Here is a 24,921-nt window from a genome sequence, read left to right on the forward strand (position 1 = left end):
TGTCTGTAACCATAACCCTGGTTCAGATAGAGGTGGCAATTCTTTCTGAGGGCAATGAATGAATGCCAAACGTGCGAGATATCTGGGACCATAAAATATTCTGAAATCAGCAAAAGGTATGATTGTAATGCATGTGGTTTAGGTCTTCAGTACATCATCAGTTTCATCTGGCATCCCATTTAAATATACCCCATAGGAAAACGTCTAATATTTATTTGAACCATGACAGTGAAAGAGTAAATGTTGAACTCGTCAGTCATATTCTCGCACCACGTATAGATTTCCCACGCTACATATAGTGACTCCGTCAAAACTCGTGATATTTAACTGGGACTTAGTTCACCTTCTTATCTATTTTATTTTAGCTCGATAACAGTTTATGGAGAGTTAAATAAAATTACTTAGGGACCGTTCATAATTTAATCTACGGCTGGGGAAGGGGGTGGTGTCGTCAGCAATTTTGTACATATGTAGATTAGAAAAATTAGTCTTAAAAAATTATGGGAGGGTGGGGGGCGGTGTCACTGATTTTGTACATGACATGCAGGGTGTGTGTGGTGTGGGGGGGGGGTTCACTTACTTTGTACATAAAGTTTAGGTTGGATCATTCACACTGTACATACTTTTCCAAAATAATCACCACCACCACCCACACATTCCTAGCCATAAATTATGAACGGTCCCTTTGATTGCTTTTAATAAACAGTTGTTTGACTGACTGACTGACTGAGTTTAGTTTTACGCCGCTTTTAGCAATATTCCAGCAATATCACGGCGGGGGACACCAGAAATGGGCTTAACACATTGTGCCCATGTGGGGAATCGAACCCGGATCTTCGGCGTGACGAGCCAACGCTTTAGCCACTAGGCTACCCCACCGCCCCAACAGTTGTTTGAACTTCCATGAGGGACTTTCATGTGGAATGTTCCTTTGCTTAATTATTTCAAGACAATCGATTGCCGTTGTCAGTGAAATGTACGTACCAGGTGTGTCGCACTCTGTACCCCAGAAAGATAGCATGACCAAGGTGATACGCCTTCAGGGTTCACAACGTGAAATCAGCAAGGTTGCGAAGGTTGTGGAGTCTACACATGGGTGTACATGGGACCTGTGATATATTCTTCGAAGAAAACGTATAAAAATAAAAAATATAAAAAACATTCTTCACTAATTTTGTAATGCATTTTAGGAGTTTATATTTTTAGATCTTTTGGTTAAAATCTCTCATTATTATGAAGATAAAGTCGTTTGGATTCAGTTCGGAAACACTTATCTGATAAATGGTGATGGAAAACGATCAAGCTGAAACGTTTTCATTATAAGAGGGCATAAACTTCTACAGCAGCAGCTTAAGAGAATGCTGTATTGTTTCCGGTATAAAAGAAGACCCGGCGGAGGGGACTAGGGAAACAAAGTAGGGGTGGTCTTACACTATTGCAGCTTCGTCATGGTGGCCTTTTTTTTAAATACAGAAACAGAAACCATTTACATAACCACGAGAAATGCCCGTAAATGCATAGTCTATTTTAAGATTCTGACTGCCAGAAAAGTGTGACGATATATGTGTAATAAATCAAGTCTGGACCAGACATACCAGTGACTGAAATAATCAACAACGCACCACTCCATCCTGTACAGACATATGCAGTCAAGCCCCCACTACTTGACGACTAGATACAATTAATCTAACCTGTCCAGCAACAGTGTTCCTGTGCCTAAAGGAACACCACATTGTGGCATGTAAAAGACATTGATGTATTTAGTTTCAGCTTATCTTTTCTTGTAACATATGTTATATTTGGGATTACACTTTCTTAGTAAAGTACAGATTCTAGTACTTTTGTTGGGTTGAGTCCCCTATGGGATTCCAACCCACACCCTCAGAGTCAGGCACCTAATCGCCAGCGGTCTAGGCTGAGGGTGTGGGTTCGAATCCTTGGAGGTGATTCAACCCAACAAAAGTACTAGAATCTGTACTTTACTAAGAAAGTGTAATCCCAAATATAACATGTTACATTTGACCACTTTCTAAATGGCATTGTGTATTTCATCTTTTCTTACTGAAAAATATATCGTTTTCATGAATTAAAAAACTTAATAACTTGTGCAATGAAGTTGGGGATGTTCAGCCTCAGATAACTGTGACCTTTCACAGATGTCACCTCAAATCTATTGAGATTCAGACCTGCCCAGAGTTTGGTGACATTTTTTGTTGCATTTCATACATACTGATGTTTGTAAGTCTTGTTTAGCATAAACCATTAGTTTCCAAAGTTTGCAAAACTTTCTGAAACAAGACAAAAATGTTTACTATAATAGGTACATTTTCTGTAAGTTTTATTCAGTTCCAATTTTCAGCAAAATTATCCATTGAGGACTGGTTCAGGACAAATAGCATTCTGGTCTGACTGACTGACTGAGTTTGGTTTTATGCCACTTTTAGCAATATTCCAGCAACATCACGGCGGGGGACACCAGAGCCTTCTGGTCAATGAGGACTACTATCATTAGAGTTTGCCTTGTCCCCAGCACAATTCACTAGTCTAAAGATAGTAGAGTAGCATGAATTTCAATAGCTGTAAGGTATGATAGTTCTTGAGTACCCATGACACAAATTGAAGATCCGGTCTTTTGTTTTTACAATGTGGGATCTGTCCAAGAGTACAGTGCCGGACTCAAAATAAACAGATAAACTGAGAAACATGTTCAACTAAACCTTTTATTCATGAAGTAAAATGTACATGAAATATGTGTATACAATGAGTAAAATATGGACAGTCAAGTTGCAAATATCACAGTCAATCTCTATTAGGATGAAAGGACCTAAAACACCAAATATGTATACATCGTCTACATATCACAGAACATAAGGTCTACCATATATCGGAGCAGCTATCTCTGTATCACAGATACTACACAGGTACTCTCAGTACTAGGATATGTACTGAACACATACTATTACAGTAAGCTATAAAATTTATTGTCCATAAATTGGGTCTACTTTTTAAAAAAATACAAATTTAGTACAAAAATGGATATAGAGATAATTCAAAAAGGTATCATGTAAACCTATCAAGTAACAATGTATTATCTGAAATAACATTTTATTGTAACCAAGTTCCAAATTAACCATCCATTAACAGTTGTCAGTCTGTGGTTATCTCCCCTTGATCAGTATGCTGAAAAGAGAAAACAGTATTGCAGTTGTTTCACAGCATTTCAAGTCGGACGTTTGAGGAAAGCCCTAATGACAAAAGTTGTGGATCACTCCTAGGTCATAGGCTAATGATCACCTTGATGAACCTCCTAGTTCATGGGGCGGTCTGGTAGTCCAGCGGACAAAGCGTTCGCTCGTCACAACGAAGACCCGGGTATGATTCCCCAGATGGGTACAATGTGTGAAGCCCATTTCTGATGTCCCCCGCCATGATATTGCTGGAATATTGCTAAAAGCAGCGGAAAACCAGACTCACTCACTCACTCCTACTTCATAGGTTTGGTGGGGACAAAACAAGGACCATAAGTGGCAAGAATACGAGATTCAATATGAGGATCTTGTCATGGCAAAAGAACATCAAGACCTTCCATGTAATATAGCTTTGATAAAAATATTAGCAGAACCTGTATCTCAATACATGTGTGAAAGTGAAATGGAGAATCAAACCCAGGAATTTGGTGTGATGCTTTTACCACTAGGCTACCCCACCTCCCAGGTGTGTAAGTGAAGGTCAGGTTACAAGGTTAGTTGTTTGGGCGATAACTGCCATAAGTACTGGGCGATAACTGTCATAAGTACTGGGCGATAACTGTCATAAGTACTGGGCGATAACTGCCATAAGTACTGGGCGATAACTGCCATAAGTACTATACCAAGTTAACATTATCCCTATGGCTGCTTTGGTAGAGTTAAAGAAACAGATCCAGCTTACAGGTCTGGCTTACAGGTCTGGCTTACAGGTAGGGTTTACCAGTACGGCTTACAGGTACAACTTACCTCGTGGTTCTCGTGATGATCCCTTCCCTGAAAGAAGAAAAGACCAGTCTCTAGAAAACTTGTGATACCAACCAAAAGACCACTGAAATGGTAGTAATATCATCTAAGAATTTCAGTTCTCATCATGTCCTCAAGATCTAGTTGATCAAAACACAAGCAAGGCTATTCACAGAAGTGACTTACTGTTGCTGAATTCTGTGAAACTGGCATCAGAATCATCCGGAAATGTCCATCCCCCACGGGCCGACTGTAAGGACTCTCGGACCTCATTGTCTCCATCAGGGGACATCAATCTCTGTCATAGACAACTGTGTAGGTTAGTAGTAGTAAGTGGTGAATTGTGATTAACTCTGCTTGATTTGTGATTAATTCTGCTAAAATTGTGATTAACCCTGCTTGAATTGTGTTCAAGAATGCCCAATTATGAGACTCCAGTTTTATGGAGTCCACAAGCATGGACATAATGTCGACAAACCAAGAATCATTGTAAGACCATACAGGATTCAAACCCACTAACACAGGAGTTGTGGAAGCCCAAAGATGGAAACACAGTGAAAACTTAGAACACTGGAGTAAAGGAAAATGATATCAGAGACAAACGCATAGCTTGACATATACTACCCATCAAAAGTTTAGACTCACTAGTGTAAATGTAGCCACTTACTTCAGCCAACTGTTCTAAACTAGATTTTGCAAAATATTTCATGCTGTTTAAGGTTTGTTTACACATGAACTGATGTATTGTAAAACACTTCATAACGTTGAAGAGATTATTGTCATGAGTTCAATAAACGATGAAACTGGCGAATTCTTAACAAAACTTTACACCAAACCGCAGCTGTTCACATGCACGATATTTGCACATGCTTTTCAGCAATTCTATGTATGATCATCGTGCAATTCATCTGCATAAATATTGCAGTTGGTTCCCCCAAGTTAGTGGAGGAATTCATGTTCGATGTAACCATATGTATATATATAACATATAGTGAGTACTTTAAGTGAGTCTAAACTTTTGACGGGTAGTATAGATGAGATTGTCTTTGTGGCTGCAACTGACTGAGTAACATTCCCTAATATTACTAACATCAGTTTTATGGTCACTGGTACTGAGTCACATCCAGAGACCAGACTAAGTACAATGTATTACCTGATGAGAGGTGCCAACTCCTGGCGTCCATGTCTTCACACCCTCCTGTGTAAAGTCATCCACACTCTCCAGTGACCGACCAGGACTCTGGATGTTGTACCTAGCTGGACCAGTGGAGGAGAGGTGTCTGTGGAAACACACATGTGGTAACTAGAGGATGCTAAAACACAACACATAACCCCTCATAATAAACCCACCTCATGCTCAAGTCAGACTTCTTATTGAATGGTGTTTCTGTATTCAGAAGCATGCCCATCTTTTAGTGTATCATACAACATGTGCAAGTGTTCTTAGCACTAATTATATAAATATCATCCTTGATTTTCCAATGTACTAGACCTCAATTTCCATTGTAGCAGATCTCCATTCAAGAAAGAAAAAGACCCTTGAAGCCTTAGTGTATACATTTTCATAATAGAAGGCTTATCTTCAAATCTCACAATAACAATATCAATATCAACCTGGGATCGAACGAAGCAGGATTACATAAACATAACGTATGCACACCTGTGCTTTGATGGTCTCCCCTTGGCCTTGCTTGGTTGCGGAGTGGAGAACGCAGGACGTGGTATGTAGCTTTCTCCTGTTGACACAAAAATGAAATATGTCACACACATGCATGGTATCCATGGTATTATTAAGGATACTTTCTGGTATTTGTCCTCTAGTCAAATTGTTATCCTGCCCTGATCATCTCTCCTGTATATCTGACATCATGTGGGATACTTACACTGACACATACTGCACCATATCATGCAGCAAACCATTCGGTCATGTGATGATAACAAGCAGTTATTGAATTATCAACATGGCTGACATGACAGATATGAGCAGTTATTCCCTGCGAGAATCCCCGGATGGGCAACTTAGTATGTTTTGGGCTAATGCGTTCCGTGTCATTTAATGAATTTCTGTTTTATCTGATAACATCTGGTAAGTCTCTGGTAAGGCCATTTTATATACATATACATATTTCATAACAAGGTAATACAGGCCATTTATTTGTTTATGATGCGTGAATTTTAGCAGGGTAAGTTGTTCAAGTGAAGAATATGTACACTTACCATCAGAATCAGGAACATTCCACACAGGGCGCCTCTGAAAGAACCATCAACAATGTTAGCAGTCGGAAGAGAAGCACAACTACTGAACTAGTCCCAACCACATTCAGGTGGTATAGAGTACAGCTGTAGTGATTCAGTGACTTTAAAGTTGATCTCAACATTGAAATACCATGTTCAGCAATCAAATTAATCCACTATATAGGTCATGATATATGAAATCTATCAAGATGGCAGTATTGAACAGTTTGTATTTGAAGATGAATTTATAAGAATGCTTAGTTGTATATATTGAATGATGAACCAGATCAAACTAGCAAATTGATTCATAATAACATTTAGTTGCATTAAATCAGGCCTACCAGTGAAAACCGGAGTTTAACCAAACTATGGAATATGTACACTTAAAATAGAGAGGCACACACGTTAGAAACAAGACTAAAGACTAACGTGTGCTTTGTATTATTAAAACCAGACACATTTTCCATGGAACCAAATCATGCACAGTAAGTCATGCACTAATTCAGTTTGTTTGGGTCTCCTTTGAAAATGTGATGGATTATATTATATAATGCCCATGATGTACACTTTATGGAGATTTGTCTAATCTGTAATCTGTGTAACTATTTCTATTCAAAGTGTCCAAAATTCATTCTCTGCTGGTTTTCATGGGTAGGTCTGTTGATGTACACAGTGAATATGCATAGACTTCCAATACTGTAAATAAATATCAGGCACGTAAAGCACAGCAGAAAATCACTCGTTTCAAAGAAAACCACACACAAAACATCAGCCATACATCAACACACTAAACTGGAGACACGGAAGATGAGCAAGATATTGTGGTGTCTCATGGAAATGGACATAATGCACTTAAGATGCTTGATCATGCAATCCTGTTCAGTATCAAGAAGATTCAGGTGCCATTCTACATCACAGTCATCAATATTAGATCTAAATTGCTTCTGCAATAGATTCTGGGCCAGATAAACCAGAGGTCGACATTGTGAGCACCATCCAAAACATGAAAGTTAATCAATCGAGCTACTGTGACCTCCAAATCCAGTTTAGTTGTTTCTTTAAACAAACAGACAGTCATCCAGGAGAGACACAATGGCAGTGTGAAAGCTGTGTCTACAACAACAACAGTGATGTGAAAAGTGATGACTTACACTTACCGGGCCCGTCACCTGGGATACGCTCTCAAACTCATCATCACTCTCAACCCGGACGGACTTCCTGAAACAACATCTTCAACATGTTCAAATGTTTTAAAAAATCACCATGATGCAAATTTAAACTCGACTAAAATACCATAAAACAGGGTTGGAGGTTGCCAATATTACGATAGTGCCAAAACTAGCCATAGGGAGAACAACTGTCTCCTAAAAAGGTTTTACACAAGCTGTGTACCAGATAGGAATCATCATGGTCTCTGTCCTTGTATATACGATTCTTTCATATTACTACAGATAATATGTCATGGAATGTCAGACTGACTTCAGTAATGTCAGGTTGTATCTAACATGACTGATATAGGTTGGTAATTGACATGACATGACAGATTGCCTATAGTAATATAGGTTGGTAATTGACATGACATGCACAGACTATAGTAATATAGGATTGACATGACATGACAGAATGACTATAGTAATATATGACATGACATGACAGACTGCCTATAGTAATATAGGTTGGTAATTGACATGACATGACAGACCGCCTATAGTAATATAGGTTGGTAATTGACATGACATGACAGACCGCCTATAGTAATATAGGTTGGTAATTGATTGACATGACATGACAGACTGCCTATAGTAATATAGGTTGGTAATTGACATGACATGACCTATGACATAGGTTTGTAATTGACATGACATGACAGACTGCCTATAGTAATATAGGTTGGTAACTGACATGACATGACAGACCACCTATAGTAACATAGGTTTGTAATTGACATGACATGACAGACCGCCTATAGTAATATAGGTTGGTAATTGACATGACATGACACACCGCCTATAGTAACATAGGTTGGTGATTGACATGACATGACAGACCGCCTATAGTAATATAGGTTGGTAACTGACATGACATGACAGACCGCCTGTAGTAATATAGGCTGGTAATTGACATGACATGACAGACCGCCTACAGTAATATAGGTTTGTAATTAGCATGGATTGAAAGATTTCAGTACTAAGGAAGAATCTGGTGGTAATAACATGTCATCACAGATTGACTACAGCAATATGAAAGAATCTTTATTACAATATGTGAGGCAAGTCTCCAGACAACTGACCTCTGCGTGGCCTGTACTCCATGTCAGAGTCGTACACTCCATACTCTTCATGTGGCTCCCCTTAAAGAAAAACACTGGGTGTTACGGATGATCTAGTTAGTGGCTGAAGGTGAGCAGGGCAATGAGGAGACACTCCAGGATGCTCGACCTGGGCCTGGAGGATCACTTCTCATACACAGCAGCTCATGACTAGTTAAAGGTCACATGCAACATAAAACACAACTTTGCAGATTCTGATACCTTTCGGTATGGACTTACCGAAACAAATCGTCAAAAATGCAAATTTAACTTATAAAGTTGAAAAATAACGATGAAAAATGAAAAAAAAACGTATGTAAATCAAGCGAGTTCAAACGTTTTACAATTTTGAAACAGGTTCGCAGAACTTGAAGTGGGATGTCTGGTGAATACTCGGTGAAGGTTTTGGTGTGAGCTATTTCATAATGTTTTGTTGATATCTCACAGGCGCGAGCTTTTTGTATGTTATGACAGTAAATAAACTGTTTATATAATTTCATTTGTCTATTTCACCACACGTTCTTCTTACCGAGTCACTTTCTCAGTTCGATACTTAAAAGCAATGTCATTATTTAGAGTTGACACAATTTCTAACTGTGATATAGATATGTCGCTGTAACAGACAAAACTCAATGTCTTGTTTTATTGACACTTGTGTGTCTGCCTGCCTGTCTGCTAATGACAATATTCAATACACAACTGCGATCACTGACCACATGTAATTTGAACTTAACACCAATCAGGCTATACAACATAAACAAAACGCATTGATTTATGGCCCGAGTTCGGTCTCTGTCACATTATGTAATTACACAGACAGGCAGGTGTGATACTTGAACACATGACATGTTATGATGTCTGTTGATTGTAAAATGTTATACACAAAATGAGCATGTATTTACAAACCCAACTTTCTATATATATTATCACAGTGAGACGCTGGCGGCATCTGCTAATGAACCAGCCGTTACACTTGAGTGCACACCATCCGCAGCTGTGACTGGGTTCGGTATCCCGCTGCTTCGTGCTTGAGGAAGGTAAACCCAAGCACAAAATATTGCACTTTTGATTGGCGTTATTATAATGCTTTATAACTTTGTTTATTTATTTTTTTCATAATCAGCAATGCATATTATATGTCATGAAGAAGTGATATGACCTTTAACCTTATAAAATACTGCTATGACTACATTAGATACTGACATACTTTCCCAACCACTGCTACATGTGTGATCCTCAGATGCAGGTCTGCACCATCAACTCAATCCCATGGGGACTCAAGACTACACAAGACTCATATGATTCTAGAGCCATGTTTGTTGGACAAATAAGTTCCCTGCAGCTAACATACTTCTAAAAACATGAAACATATTTTCCTCAACAGAGTCATGAATGAAACCCTCATATAGATAATCATTAAATACCATACAATTGAACTTCTAATATAATATGTTGAAAGGGATTCTTTTAAAAAAGAATTTAAGCATATTTTCTCAATATTTATTTTAACATTTTCTGAAAAATTGATCATCATATTTGGATTAGGCATATATGATCACAAAACAAGATATCTGATTATGTAATTGATGTCCATACATTTCTTAATTGCCTTATAAGGCTTTGGTAGATACATATAAATACACAATACAAACATCCTCTGCACATACAACCTATCTATGCATCATGCAAATCACGTCTTATAACATTATCTGAATGAGACAAGCTAAGAACACTTTGGCACTATAGGCAAACAAGAAACAAAAATTATCACATTAACTAAAACACTCAACACAACAAAACAATTACTGATGCAACTGTTTTTGATATTTTAATAAGGAGAGAAAATATAAAAATGTACCTGTAAGGAGATGTTAGTAGTAAAGTTATTCAAGAACACTATAAAAACTTGTGACAAAGAGGAAATATATGTCCAAAGCACGCTTTTATCTTTGAGAAATTCTGACATAAAAACAGCGGACATATTGTCTGCCACACAGTGTAGAGGAAGGCATGGTAGCTGACATACCTTGTACTGAGGGTGCTGGCTCAGGCCGTGGGTAAAGACTGGAAGACGTAGAGACCACGGGGTAAGAGAGTTAGACAGGGGAGATAACTACCACAACACATCATTAGACAAGCAGTGCAATTTGTACTTTGCTGCAAATTGGTCATTCTTTTTAATTGTTCTCATAAAAACAGCATTTTTGTGATTCTGATGTCTTTTAGATTACTGTTTGGTGGTCAGTGAAGGACCTTGCAGCAGTGTCTGTACATTCCTCTACACTACTACAGGATCTACACATACTAATGTAAGCTATACTAAGCATACCAATCATAGCCTGGCTCCACAAAGACAACAACTGTTGGGATTCAGATGGGTTAACGCAGACTCAAAATACTTGTGTATCAAAACCTCCTTGTGAACTTGGTCACAGGTACTTAGGAACAATGTGTTCTACAATCAGACTTAAGAAATTCCTGTGTAATCATGCATTTTCTTTGGTACCATGAGTTTTAAGAAATGAATTGAATTAAAAAAATAACAGACACAGTGTTTAATTGTGGTAAAGGGTCCTTGAAAACTTACTTCATTCTTAATGTTGAATACTGATGTAGTTTGACTCAAATCAATTTATCCAACCCATACAAACCTTTCTTTGGATAGATATTGATTATTATTCTGAGTTAAATGTTTTCTGTAACATCCAGTAAACGCTCAACTTGCAGAAGAAATAAGAACAAGGAAAAACAACCAAGTGCAAGCAAAGTCAACAAGGATTCAAAGAAGCTATTTTCAGAATATAAACAACAGTGTGAACAAACAATAACCATTTGAGCTAATGCAAACTCTATGTACTCACTCTTGGAAACTGTTATTGGTCTAAGATAACACAAAGTGGATGAAAACAAATGCAGATATGTTTCATGGCTAACATTGAACAGAATGCATTGTTATGTTACATATAAGTTGAATTACTTGTCTATCAGATTTACTCCCATTAGTTAGACATCCCAATTGTCAGACACTGGACTAGGGATTAATTAGGGCAACACCCATATATGTCTGACTATTGGGATGTCCGACAAATCAGAGGATACCATCTACCAAACCTAAATCAACAAAGTCACTGTTGTAATTCAGACAGTACAGTTACTACTGCCAATATGCTATATGCTTTCTGATGAACATAAGGAATATTTCACGGTTATGATAAAATCATGACAGAAACCCTGTGAAGTAACATGAAGATACTTACTTGATGTTCAGTTTTACAGTTGGCTCTGATCGTCGCTGACGCATGATCTGCGAAACAGAAAATTTTACATAAATATTAATAAATTCTACTACAATCGTAATGGTCAATAAACCGGTGGTTGATAGAGTGAGGAAATGACCAAGCTGAAAGGATACAAATACTACAAGGACAGATAATCAGCTAAGTTACACAGTAACCCAGGGATCACCATCAGCCCTCAAGTCATGCATAGTGTACTGGGTCCTATTCTGCCTGGAATCCCTTCAAATCAACAAACACTGGTTTCTAGGGACATATTTTGCACAGAATTCCAACAGAGTAATCGCAGGTTTCTAAGGACCATCTCTACATGGAATCCCACAGAACGTTTCTGAGGACTTATTCGACAAGGAATCCCCACAGAACGTTTTTAAGGGCCAATTCTACATGGAATCCCCACAGAACGTTTCTAAGGCCTTATTCGACATGAAACCCCAGAGAAAGTTTCTAAGGGCCAATTCTACATGGAATCCCTACAGAACATTTCTAAGAATCCCCACAGAACACTTCTAAGGCCTAATTCTACCTGGAATCCCCAAAGATTGTTTCTAAGAATCCCCACAGAAATGCTTCTAAGGACGAATTCTACATGGAATCGTAAAGGATTTCTAAGGGCCAATTGTACAGGAATCCCCACAGAACAATTCTAAAGGCCAATTCTACCTGGAATCCCCACAGAATTTTTCTAAGAATCCCCACAGAATGCTTCTAAGGACGAATTCTACATGGAATCCCAACAGAACGTTTCTAAGGGCCAATTGTATAGGAATCCCCACAGAACAATTCTAAGGACTTATTCTACATGGAATCCCCACAGAACGTTTCTTAGGACCGATTGTACATGGAATCCCCACAGAACATTTCTTAGGACCGATTGTACATGGAATCCCCACAGAACGTTTTTTAGGACCGATTGTACATGGAATCCCCACAGAACGTTTCTTAGGACCGATTGTACATGGAATCCCCACAGAACATTTCTTAGCACTGATTGTACATGGAATCCCCACAGAACAATTCTAAGGGCCAATTCTACATGGAATCCCCACAGAATGTTTCTAAGAATCCCCACAGAATGCTTCTAAGGAAGAATTCTACATGGAATCCCCACAGAACGTTTCTAAGGGCCAATTGTATAGGAATCCCCACAGAACAATTCTAAGGACTTATTCTACATGGAATCCCCACAGAACGTTTCTTAGGACCGATTGTACATGGAATCCCCACAGAACATTTCTTAGGACCGATTGTACATGGAATCCCCACAGAACGTTTTTTAGAACCGATTGTACATGGAATCCCCACAGAACGTTTCTTAGGACCGATTGTACATGGAATCCCCACAGAACATTTCTTAGCACTGATTGTACATGGAATCCCCACAGAACAATTCTAAGGGCCAATTCTACATGGAATCCCCACAGAATGTTTCTAAGAATCCCCACAGAATGCTTCTAAGGAAGAATTCTACATGGAATCCCCACAGAACGTTTCTAAGGGCCAATTGTATAGGAATCCCCACAGAACAATTCTAAGGACTTATTCTACATGGAATCCCCACAGAACGTTTCTTAGGACCGATTGTACATGGAATCCCCACAGAACGTTTCTTAGGACCGATTGTACATGGAATCCCCACAGAAAGTTTCTTTGCACCGATTGTACATGGAATCCCCACAGAACGTTTCTAAGGACTTATTCTACATGGAATCTCCACAGAACGTTTCTAAGGACTAATTCTGCCAAGATTCTCAGCCGAACGACAAGGACAAGGACAAATATGTGCAACTGCACTGGGTACCACAAGATGTTCTACTCTCTCTACCGACCTTACTGAGTCTGTAGCCTGAAGCTGGGATGTTGGTCACTCCTTCTCGTCTCAAATCATCAGCATCCTCTGAAAGACAATACCATACAGATGTCCTTTGATGGTACTGGTACTCCCATGAAGCATTGCTGTCATGGTGCTCAAATACAAGAAGGTGGATAAAGAGCATCCACTACAATCTAATGGCACAGCATTTTCAGTTGATATTGTTGATAACATAGTTTTCCAGATATGCAGGTCTGAATGCTTGCTAGTACTGAGAATTTGACAGTGACTGGCTGATTAGAAAGTTACCGTTATTCTTGACACCATATATAAACATCATCCAATATTCAACAAGGCATTTAGGAAATACTGCAACCCACTTTGGGAACAAAATCTAACCAGTAGGGATATATTGTTGAATATGATCTACATGTTGTTATAATAGCAATGAGACTCAAAGTCAGCATATGGACAAAGTGAGTGAGTGAGTGAGTTTAGTTTCACGCCGGACTCAGCAATATTATGGCAGCGTTCTGTAAATAATCGAGTCTGGACCAGACAATCCAGTGATCAACAGCATAAGCATCGATCTGCACAATGGGGAACCGATGACATGTGTCAACCAAGTCAGGGAGCCTGACCACCCGATCCCGTTAGTCGCCTCTTACGACAAGCATGCGTTACTGAAGATGAATATTCTAACCCAGACCTTCACGGGTGTAATGGACAAAGAGATATGACTAAAAACACAGGTCTGCGTTTGGCTTCTTATAGAAATATTCTGGCAGGAAACATCACAAATAGGCTGTCACATGAGCTGCAATGAGGACCCAACATCACGATCGTCTCACCTAGCATCTCTAAGGCTTCATCGTCCTCCCCTGGTTCCTCCGTGTAGCCCGAATCTGTAGACCTCTTCTCCGACTGTAACAACAACTTCTCCAGCTCCTGACGATGTTGTGCAGCATTGAGTTTGTGACTTCGAGATGATTTGCTTTAAACAGACATCAACATCTCTAGATCAAACATCTTCATCCCTTAAAGCCTTAATACTGACAGTAAATCTTATCCACCTTCAATGTGGTACTGGCTACTACATCCATTTTCTGTGAGTATTTCCCAAACATGATAATCGGCAAACAGAAAGAGACAGGAAAGCAATTAGTGCATTCCCTTGTAGCAAATCATTTGTCCCTGTACTACAATGTGATCATAACCCTACAAGTCATACCTCAATGTTAAAGTATAGGAGTTCTGCATGTCTTAATACTAAGGAGTTATATGTTTCTGAACAATGACTGTGGGAAGTCAAAGTTAAAGTATGAGAGGTGAGGTGAGGTGTGGTGAAATGGGGTTTAACATCTGCTCTTAAGAATATTTTGCTCATATGACAACGTGCATGTGTGTGTATGTGTGGCTGCTTGTACTAGCCCAGACTTAAGCTGATTTTATAGTGCTAGCTCAGGTGAGATACCATGCCGCAGTTAAGCACGAACATCCCACTAAGACACATTATACTGACTCCGAGGCGACCAGTCCTTGTTGTACCCATTAATGCCGAGCGCCAGGCAGGGACAAACAAGTACCATATTTTAATGTCTTTTGGTATGGCGCAGCTGGGGATCAAACCCGCGACCTTCTCCAGGCAGACGCTCTAACCACTACACCACAGAGGCGGTCTAGCATGAGAGGTACAATCATCCTGAAGCAGTGATCGGCAAGTACCAACAAGTATAAAGTGTGTGACTGGGGTATCCATTAAAAATTGAGGCATGTTACCTCATAAGGATAGCAGATTATAACTGACAGTACTCATGCAGCACGCATAGACACACACACAAGTGCATGTAGGAGGCTATGTAAGCGCAAAAGTCTAGAAACTAATTTCACTTCACCATTTCAGGATGTAAATGACATGTAGTGCAGCTCACCTCTTCCCTTCAGTCTTCTTCTGGTGAACGTTGGCCTTGCGAGATGACACAATATTCTCCGCGGCCAGGAGATCCTCGTCAGACTTAAAGTGGGCGTGGCGAGGACCTGTGTATTTGTTGCTGCTGTATATGTTGTCATCTTCGTCCTGGGGGAATAATCGTACAATTGTCACGAAATATTAATTGTGTGTTTGTTTTCAGGGTCTTATCCTACAGAAAACACAGAAACAAACACAATCGAACACAAACGATTTTGGAACAACTGTTTTAGTCTTTGAAATTCTTGTCGATGGAATATATATTCGAGGTTGTCAGGGCCTGAAAATGTGTTTAATTCTTAGAAAACTTACTTCACTAACTGAAAAGTCATGACTTAATATTTGTTGAAGACTCTGGGAAGTTTATGTTCATGAAATATTAGTCATCACTTTAAAGTAGCAAGTTGCATCATGTTATACATATCAGGAATAACAACCTGAATAGAAAAATCTGAGAAATGACGCTAACCAATTTTTTTCGATGATTTCTCATTGGTAATGAAGCAATCATCAATTGTGAGATTTCAACCAATTCATACAAGTTACAACCTGATCTGTTGAATGAATGTTTCTTTGAAACAATAAATCTATCAAAATCCCAGACAGACATTTCTATTTAGGAGCAAAATGCATCTGCAGTGTAAACAATCCATTTTGCAAAACACTGAAATAATACTAATAATTATCTTGTAGCTTCGTCGCATGTGCAGTGATGTGAAACCAGTAAAACTCTTGGACACCAAATGACAAAGAATGAAGTCTACATAATGCAATATGGGACCCAGGCACAACTTACATCCAGTCCCACCCTGGCCCAGGATTTCTTCATGATCCCGACAGTCTCTGATCGTACTGGGTCATCTCTCTTCATAGGAGATGGATCTTCCCACAGCTCATCGAACGATGTTGTCTTCATCTTCACATCACTGTTCCAGTCTGGTCTCTGGCGCCGAGCTATTGTAACACACATGAGATACTTGTTGATATAGATCAGAAACCATCTGGTATTAATATCAATGAACCAGATGACTATCTTGAAGCATCAGTTTTCATCACACTAAAAACTTATGAGCCCGACTTATACAATTTTTATTTGTGATTGTTAATTATGGATAAGACCCCTCTTTCAAATTAGTGGGTTTTCAGGTTGGCTTCCCCAGTGGGTTGATCATTAAAATGAAATTTTAAAATATATTGTATTTGTTCTAAGTGCTGTCTTAAAAGAGCCAGAAACAAAGTAAAGCTAAACTGAAAGAATGCTGTTTAAGGAAATCCAAGTCAAAGGGTTACTTCCCTTGCACAACAACATTTGAATTTCAGGTAATTCCAAACCTATGAAACTTTAGGACAGCAGATGTATGGGTGAAAATATCTACGTTAACCATACACCAAACTTTATCTCTGTCTCCATAATCTCATTTTATTATGGATATACATCAAGCATTTATCGTCCATTTGGTTTCATGCTTCAAAGCAATTATGTACAAGTGTCAAGCATATAAGGTAGGTTAATTATGTGATTACTGTAAATGTAAGCCTCCATTCTGTTTGTCAGTTTGTGTTCATATACTTCATTGTAATGTCATGCACTTTCTCATTACATACTACAAAACGGAGCAGCTACCTTCAATGGATGAAGTAAAAACAATGCCAAGGCAATGTTGCTCTCCTGGATATGTAGTCAGCAGTTTAGCAACAACAATGTAACAATCCTTGCTGTTAGCATTGCCATTTGAACATTCTCAGCATGAATTGAAAACCATGAATGAACATGAAATAAGTATGACAAGTGCCTAAATTTCCAATATGTTTTTACATCTGTACATAGGTAACTATGTACAACAGTCACCAGGCTCATACTTACAACATACATACAGGCCTAATTTACCCTATATAATAAAAGCAATGTGCTCAAAAATACAAAATGGGATTTCTCATGCACCAACACTTGTAGGCCTGTATTTTTATGAAATGTGTGGTCACTGTGTCAAAATTTCTGGTTTCCTGCCACGCAGGGACTTTTCTGACCTTGGCAAAGCCTAACAACTATACATTCTTTATCATGTGTTTAGTACTTAATATATTAAAGCATTTGAGTACCAGACGCCTTAGGTAATGTATTAGGTTAAAGCTAAGTCAATAACTAGACATTCAAATCATTTTGAAATATATTTAACACAAAACCTTGCACTTATGTTCTTCATGCAAAATGGACGTCATGATAGTTCCCAGTAAAATGCACATGCTATGGAACCACACAAAACGCCTCATGCCTGATCTCTGAGATGCAATATCCTGCCGCATGCCTATCCTTCCTGATATGTCACTTCCACAATGTGTGTCTACAACAATGAACCTGCCTTCTTTCTTACCAGCTGGAGAACAGAAAATCTAGGTAGCCGGACTGGCCAGCTATATCTTTCTTTTCTCTTAAGCTGTGATATTTCTATCTCAAATATTGGAGTCACAGAAACCTGTTTGATAAGGACTCAAAATTGCAGTTCTAACATTGTTGAAACTTAATCATCAATATCTCTCTGCAGCCAGATGTATCTTTGCATTTACATATATCTGAAACTGACTCCATAAAATACTCTGTTGCCAGACCATCTTTCATGAAAACCTATTTCATTCAATGTTATTGATAACCCAAAACAAACATATATGACACAATTCTCAAAATTGTTCCTTCACCAAGTTTTATATGGAAGAGATTCCATTCCTTCACCAACCATTCAGTAGTCTTTATAGTGTACCTGAAGTGAAACTAATTGCTATTATTCCACTAAAAACAGTTCCCAGCTTACAGCATTATAATACTTAATGTTCATGTTTAATGTTCAATACCTTGTTGTGCATCATGGCTTACTGTTATCTATATTTTACAACCATATGGCTTAACACAAGCATGTTACTATATATAAAGCATGCTCTATAGTGTACGGTTACATAATGCACATATTACTGTGACTTAGAGACATCATTGTTGCAATGTCTTTGGCTTCTCAACATGCTAAAGTAGAGATTCTCCATCACAGAGAAAACTTCTCCATCACAGCTGATAATGAGTGAGTGAGTGAGTTAAAATGTACAGTCACATCGGCAATATTTCAGCCATATCGTGACTAAAACAAGTTTCAAATTAACCAAAAATACATGTAAATTATAAAAAACCTGTCTACAAAGGACAGTAAAGTAGAATATCACAGTATTGAGAATAAAACTAGCATATCTCTCTAAAATTGGATGTCAAATTAGGACAAGACAGTATAAAAATGGGCTATAGATCACCAACAACCAAAGGTAGATCACCATACTAGGGACCAGCTGATAATGAATTAAGCACATAAACAGATAGCGAGATATTATATTTCATGGTAAAACATGTGTCAAAATTCATGTGGGTTCTTTCACTGCTATAGGGAACAATTTTACACTCATACATACACTGACACACTCCTGACTACACTTATTTCTATATATTTTGGTACACCTACAGAATACCGGATACCTTCCAGCCATATTGTTTAGCGTCATATCACCCTAACGCTAATCCTGACCCTAAACCTTACCCTAATCCTAACCAAAAGTAAACCTGTGTGCTTTCAAAGTGTCAAAGATAACGATAGGTATCTGGTATTCTGTAGTCCTACCCATATTTTTACCAGCTGAACATGTCAGGTGTATCTACAAATAAGTACCTCATACTTTAATCCAGTATAAAACAGCCTCAGAAAATTATATTTTCAAGACAAATGTAATCAGTTGGAGGTCCTCAAAAGTTTGAAGACAGTCATGCTTCCATGAGAAATGACACACAAATGCTCCTATGATTGCATATTTGCTTTTATTCAATGAAGCATTGGCAAATGGCTCAGAATCATACGCATAGCCCTAAAATGCTACTACCGGTAGTCTGTGAGGAATATCATCATTGTCTTTAACATGCACTTATGTCAAAGGCTGACAGCAACCAATAACTGAGGTAACTAAAAATGTTCAGGATAATTGGGTTATGAAATTAGTACTTAGCATGACTAATCATATGGAATCACTGGTTTCTCCTGTGACCATCCAATCTCCTTTTAAACCCTCTGGTCACAGACAAACATATTATTACAAATATATTATTTACCATCTGTATGTGCCTGATGGTCAGTATTAAAGTCAATTACTACATTACTTGCAATATTGTATTACAAAATGTGCAAGATATTTAACTTATTCGTACTAAAGGATTTTGGTACAAAATACTTCATAATGATTCTGTTAAATCATAATGGTTGTGCTTTCTTCAATGAACTGGCTATGCAAGATTGTACTGGGTATAAGGAGACTGGTCTTCATTCTATACTAAAGCAAGCCATCCACCATATTGATATTAGTAGCAGCTGCCACCATGCACCAATATCTGACACTATTTCCTTGACCTGGTGTGCCAGGCAGACTAACATGCTGATAACATAATAACACCTGCCCAGTTTGACCGGGGTCACTCTAAGCAACTCCCCTACAGTGCTGTCACTGAGAGGGGTGGAGTGGAGCCTGGAGCTCTGAGCTGAAATTTGAGTAATTGTAAAATCTTGATGACATGGCATGCTTGACAATCCTGGGAATCATATTGCCATCCTGTCATGATATACACCCTTGACCCTTGAATGATATGACAAAAACAGCTACCCAATCAAATTACACTCCATTTTCCAGTGTTCCAGATTATGTGGGAGGAAAGCCCAAGTGATGCAGGTCTTAAATGTTTACCACTTTGCAGAAACCCCAAACACGGTTATGGTGATGACAAAGAAAGAAACATAATCCAGGATTACAACCCACAATCTCAGGTTTCTGGCACAGCCAATGGACGCGACTCTGCACAGCAAATAGCACTGCCTCAGACCACTGGGCCACCGACGCCACCTGACCTGTTGTCCCCAGAAATGGTCTAGAGTGAGTGAGTCTAGTTTTACGCCGCTTTTAGAAATGGGCTTCACACATCGTACCCATGTGGGGAATTAAACCCGGGTCTTTGGTGCGATGAGCGAACACTTTAACCACTAGGCTACCCCTCCATCCCGGTCAGTCTTAAGACACAACAAACCTCTTTTCCAGACTTACAAAAGTATAGTGAGAACAAGTTAACACCTCTACTCTCATCCAAGGTTGCCATTAACAATTTTGATCTCCATGTGCACAGAACATTTGCTCAGTCTTTCAGGCTGGCTTGTCATTTTAAGCTCAATAATGATTGAAATGTTGTGCAGAACAAATGATTAAATTACTCCCATAATGTATGTATGTTCACAGTGAGTGAGTGAGTGAGTGAGTTTAGTTTTACGCCGCACTCAGCAATATTCCAGCTATATGGCGGCGGTCTGTAAATAATCGAGTCTGGACCAGACAATCCAGTGATCAACAGCATGAGCATCGATCTGCGCAATTGGGAACCGATGACATGTGTCAACCAAGTCAGAGAGCCTGACCACCCGATCCCGTTAGTCGCCTCTTACGACAAGATAGTCGCCTTTTTATGGCAAGCACATGGGTTGCTGAAGACCTATTCTACCCCGGATCTTCACGGGTCTGTATGTTCACAGATGACAAAAGGGTGGAGGGTATGTATCATGACAGTCTGGCAATACACAGGATTACCAAGCATCAGGACAGAGAGATGATGGCAAGTACTTGTCGGACAAGTAGAAACAACTCGCTGTATGAAGAATTCTGTGACTGTACACTTTGTCACAACACACAGGTGGTGATACATATGTAATAAACTATAAACATCTGTGTCTTGGTGACAGGAGACTCCCATACTGAGTCTCACATACTAAGTCAACTGAACTGGTTTCTTTTTAACATTAGAAATTTTCAACATAAATCTGATTTCAGGTATATGGCAGGTATATACCATAATTATTATAACCTGGTGAGACGGACAGAAACACATGAACACTGAAGATATTATCCATTCCAAGGATATTGAAACTTACATCTTGATAGTTCTGCATCATCTGAGGACTTTTTGGGCTTGAGTCTCTTGGCCTGTGACTTCCATGGTCTGTCATAGTCACGCGTTCCTAAAGCTGCATCTAAGATCAAAGGTTCGCAAAATTCAAGCATATGGTACTTATGACATGGACACAGTCAGCTTATAAGCTCTAATGATATGCACGTAACCAAGGTAACTGCACAGGGGTGGAAATAACCCATTGCCCTACGTCCGAGTCCAGTGTTGTTTCTGTCGGGCAAGCAAATTCGTATATCACACTGTACCGGCGTCCAGTTGACTTTCCAATGTTAATTATGTTAATTATTTAAAATATTCAACAAGAAAACGGCCGGTATAGTGGAAAAATTATCAGGGCAAGTGATTTCACATGTGCCACTGTACCGGAGTACACTAGCAATTTTAAAGTTATTTCCACCCCTGCTACAGATGAGAATAACAGGACTCACCTGCACTACTGGACACTGGCATTTTGTCTGGACTCCTGCTTCTTCCACGTGCTGAAAGAACATCACATTAACACGTCAATAATCAGAAACATGCACACATTATTATCATATTTGATACAAATGTTCACAGAGGAAGTCAAAGACATAAAACATGTTTTCTATAAAAACAATTTCAAAAACAAGTTATTTTGATTACTCATAATAATCATACTCACCCATGCCTGATGGACTTCTCCTCAAACCACCATGCCTGATGTCCTGGAATTTAACAACAATCATCACACTCACACTCCTTCAAAATGGAAAATACTTATCTCCATGATTCCTGTTATTGCAGCACAGATATTCCCTAAGAAAACTGTAAGTTTTATCTCTGAAATTTCAATTCTGAATAACATAACTATTTTCTACTCAGTTGTTGCTTGACAATGGTACAAGCACCAGCACCTAAACAGTGATACAAGCACCTGCACCTAAACAGTGATACAAGCACCAGCACCTAAACAGTGATACAAGCACCTGCACCTAAACAGTGATACAAGCACCTGCACCTAAACATGCTAAATATTGCATTGAAAGAAGAAACGACTTGACAACCATACATCAACTGCTTCTTTATTTACACAGATTAATGAGCCTGGGCCTAGATTTTCGAAGCTCTCTTAGCGCTAAGATAGTCGTAAGTTAATGTTAATGTATGGCACTTCTTAGAGCTAAGAAAGCTTCGAAAATCTGGGCCCTGGACCAGACTAACTAGTATCTTATATCAGGAGCAATGTGCCAGGTTGTTAGGGCTCTCACAAGAGCCACCTAATATAGTCTGTGACATACAGTGGTGAGTGACGAGAGGAAATATGTAAGTTGCATTGTAACTATGCAAACACAGTGTTTTGATTCCTTTGCCACTAAGATTATAGAACTTGTTCTGATTCCATTAGCATCCTAATCACATATTTGAAAACAAATATGTATGTATATAACCTGATAATACCTATGCATAATCCTCAGGGTCAGTTGTGTTAGGGTTGCAGTAGGTTACAACAAATATTTTCGTCTGCCCTCAAGCCTTGAATGTAAATAGTAGCAGTACAAATTATTAAGCATCCTCAATACATTCGCACTTCAGTAAACCTGCACTAACCCCTGGATCCATTCTCGTGGTTCTCGCAATCTCAAACTGCCCACCATTAATTTCTACCTACAAACTTGATGGCCTACACTACTAGGTCTAACGTAACCGTCAGATAGCAAGTTACAAACCAGCCTCAATGTTGGACTGGCAATATATGCAGTGAAGAAGCAGTGAGTTATATATGACCAAAACTGTGACAAAATCCAATACTGAAATAAAGAAAGCCCTTAAAATGTTTTTGATGGAAAGAATGTTTTCATGTTCGTTAAACAGGTGGCTTTGGTTTTTAGGTAATACAAGTTACCTCCCTTACCCACTCCCTGTCCCTATTATTGACATCTGACTGATTATAAAAATGTTAAAAAGTAAACAGAACAAGCACAGGCAATTTGTAATAAAAAAGAGCACGGAAATGGATTGCATACCTGTCAACTCTCACGCATTTGGCGTGAGTCTCACGCTTTATTGACGAATGTCACGCTCTCACGCCTCCAAATAATAATCTCACGCATATCTGGTAGCCAAAAATAATTTCAAAATTAATACGCATTTTCGTTCGTTTTTGCGTAAAGTTGAACATTGAAAGAACGCCTGAATGAACGAAGTACTAAAACGATGTTTATGCGAATGATTCGGCTTATTATTATTTATTAGCATGCATCTTTTAGTGTCAAAATAATGCCACCAGAAGGCTCCAAATGCTCCTGAAAATCACTAAACTTCATTTTCGGGGGCAGGGGGCTTCGCCCCCCCAGAGACCCCCACCAGGGCATCACCCTCGACATGACCCCGGCTGGACCCCGGCTTATTTTTTTCGGTCTCACTCTAAACCATCTTTAGGGGTTGACAGCTCTGGGATTGTTGTAGGTTTACCCAAATGATAGCCTCTGAGATCTAGGAGATGATTATGGCATATTCCTTACAAACATACCACCAACCTTTAATTATAACAAGTTATGTCTTGAAACACCCTCAGCTTACCTGTGGAATTTCTAATCCAGCCTTCTTGTAAACTGCTCTCAGGACATAGACGAGGGGATCTTCAGGCATGTCTCGTAACACCTTGTTCATGAGGTCCTGTATGGAACAGATCATGAACTTGCATGTATACATGTACAGCAGAAGAAACTATGGCATGTAATTGTGAAACAATGAACATGATGAACCGACTACAACTAGATTTGCATTAAATATTTTGACAAAATAAAACAAATAATTTGAATTGCGAAAAGAAACTGTTATTCATTATTTCTAGTCAGCGACATATACACAAGTATTTAATGAGTAAAAAGACTCTTCTGTTGCAAATAACAGAACCTGCACCGTAGGCATGTAAAACAGACTTAGATGCATAGCCTATATTAGAAAGTGGCAAACAGATTGTAAATAGTGAATGCATGTGTAGCTGCACACGTGACATCGTTACCTTTTCCATCTGAATAACTTGCTTTTATTACTTACCTCAAACAGAGGACCTATCTTATGTTTTTCCATGTAGTTCTGCATCCTTAGAGTCATTTCAAACGTGCCCAGATTTGTTTTCCTTAGCTATTCCGCGCCGGATGTAGTCAGTGTGCTCTGGCGGCAAAGGTGAATAACTCGTACGATAAGAAAATACACTGGTTACAAGTTTGTGTTGCGCCAGACAGTTAGCGCGATACTGGCACTTGGCAGCTCAGCTCATGTGTGGGATCTGTTTAGATTTAATATGGACAACGTG

The 24,921-nt window shown here is 38.9% G+C and overlaps 1 protein-coding gene across 5 annotated transcripts; it reads right to left on the reverse strand.

The window, feature by feature from the left end:
* Positions 1-2,706: 2,706 nt before the first annotated feature.
* Positions 2,707-24,774, reverse strand: LOC124286295 (uncharacterized protein C8orf34 homolog). 5 transcript variants are annotated; one of them, XM_046722649.1, is made up of 20 exons: positions 24,663-24,774; positions 24,183-24,278; positions 22,285-22,327; positions 22,070-22,120; positions 21,604-21,702; positions 20,091-20,171; positions 16,410-16,567; positions 15,576-15,721; positions 14,496-14,638; positions 13,661-13,728; positions 11,793-11,839; positions 10,562-10,599; positions 8,518-8,577; positions 7,385-7,445; positions 6,210-6,243; positions 5,653-5,728; positions 5,146-5,272; positions 4,179-4,290; positions 3,996-4,022; positions 2,707-3,180 (listed from the first exon to the last, which is right to left on the reverse strand). In XM_046722649.1, exons 1-14 carry the CDS (start codon positions 24,717-24,719, stop codon positions 7,393-7,395), a joined length of 1,140 nt encoding a protein of 379 aa, XP_046578605.1. In that variant the 5' UTR covers positions 24,720-24,774; the 3' UTR covers positions 2,707-3,180; positions 3,996-4,022; positions 4,179-4,290; positions 5,146-5,272; positions 5,653-5,728; positions 6,210-6,243; positions 7,385-7,392. The 5 variants fall into 5 exon arrangements, with proteins under 5 accessions (XP_046578605.1, XP_046578604.1, XP_046578606.1 ...); XM_046722648.1 differs by having other exon boundaries at positions 7,379-7,445; XM_046722650.1 differs by lacking the exon at positions 10,562-10,599 and adding an exon at positions 11,397-11,416 and having other exon boundaries at positions 7,379-7,445.
* Positions 24,775-24,921: the final 147 nt, after the last annotated feature.

This window comes from Haliotis rubra, unplaced genomic scaffold (assembly GCF_003918875.1).
Source record: "Haliotis rubra isolate DU_JTF1 unplaced genomic scaffold, ASM391887v1 Scf38, whole genome shotgun sequence".
NCBI lineage: Eukaryota > Metazoa > Mollusca > Gastropoda > Lepetellida > Haliotidae > Haliotis > Haliotis rubra.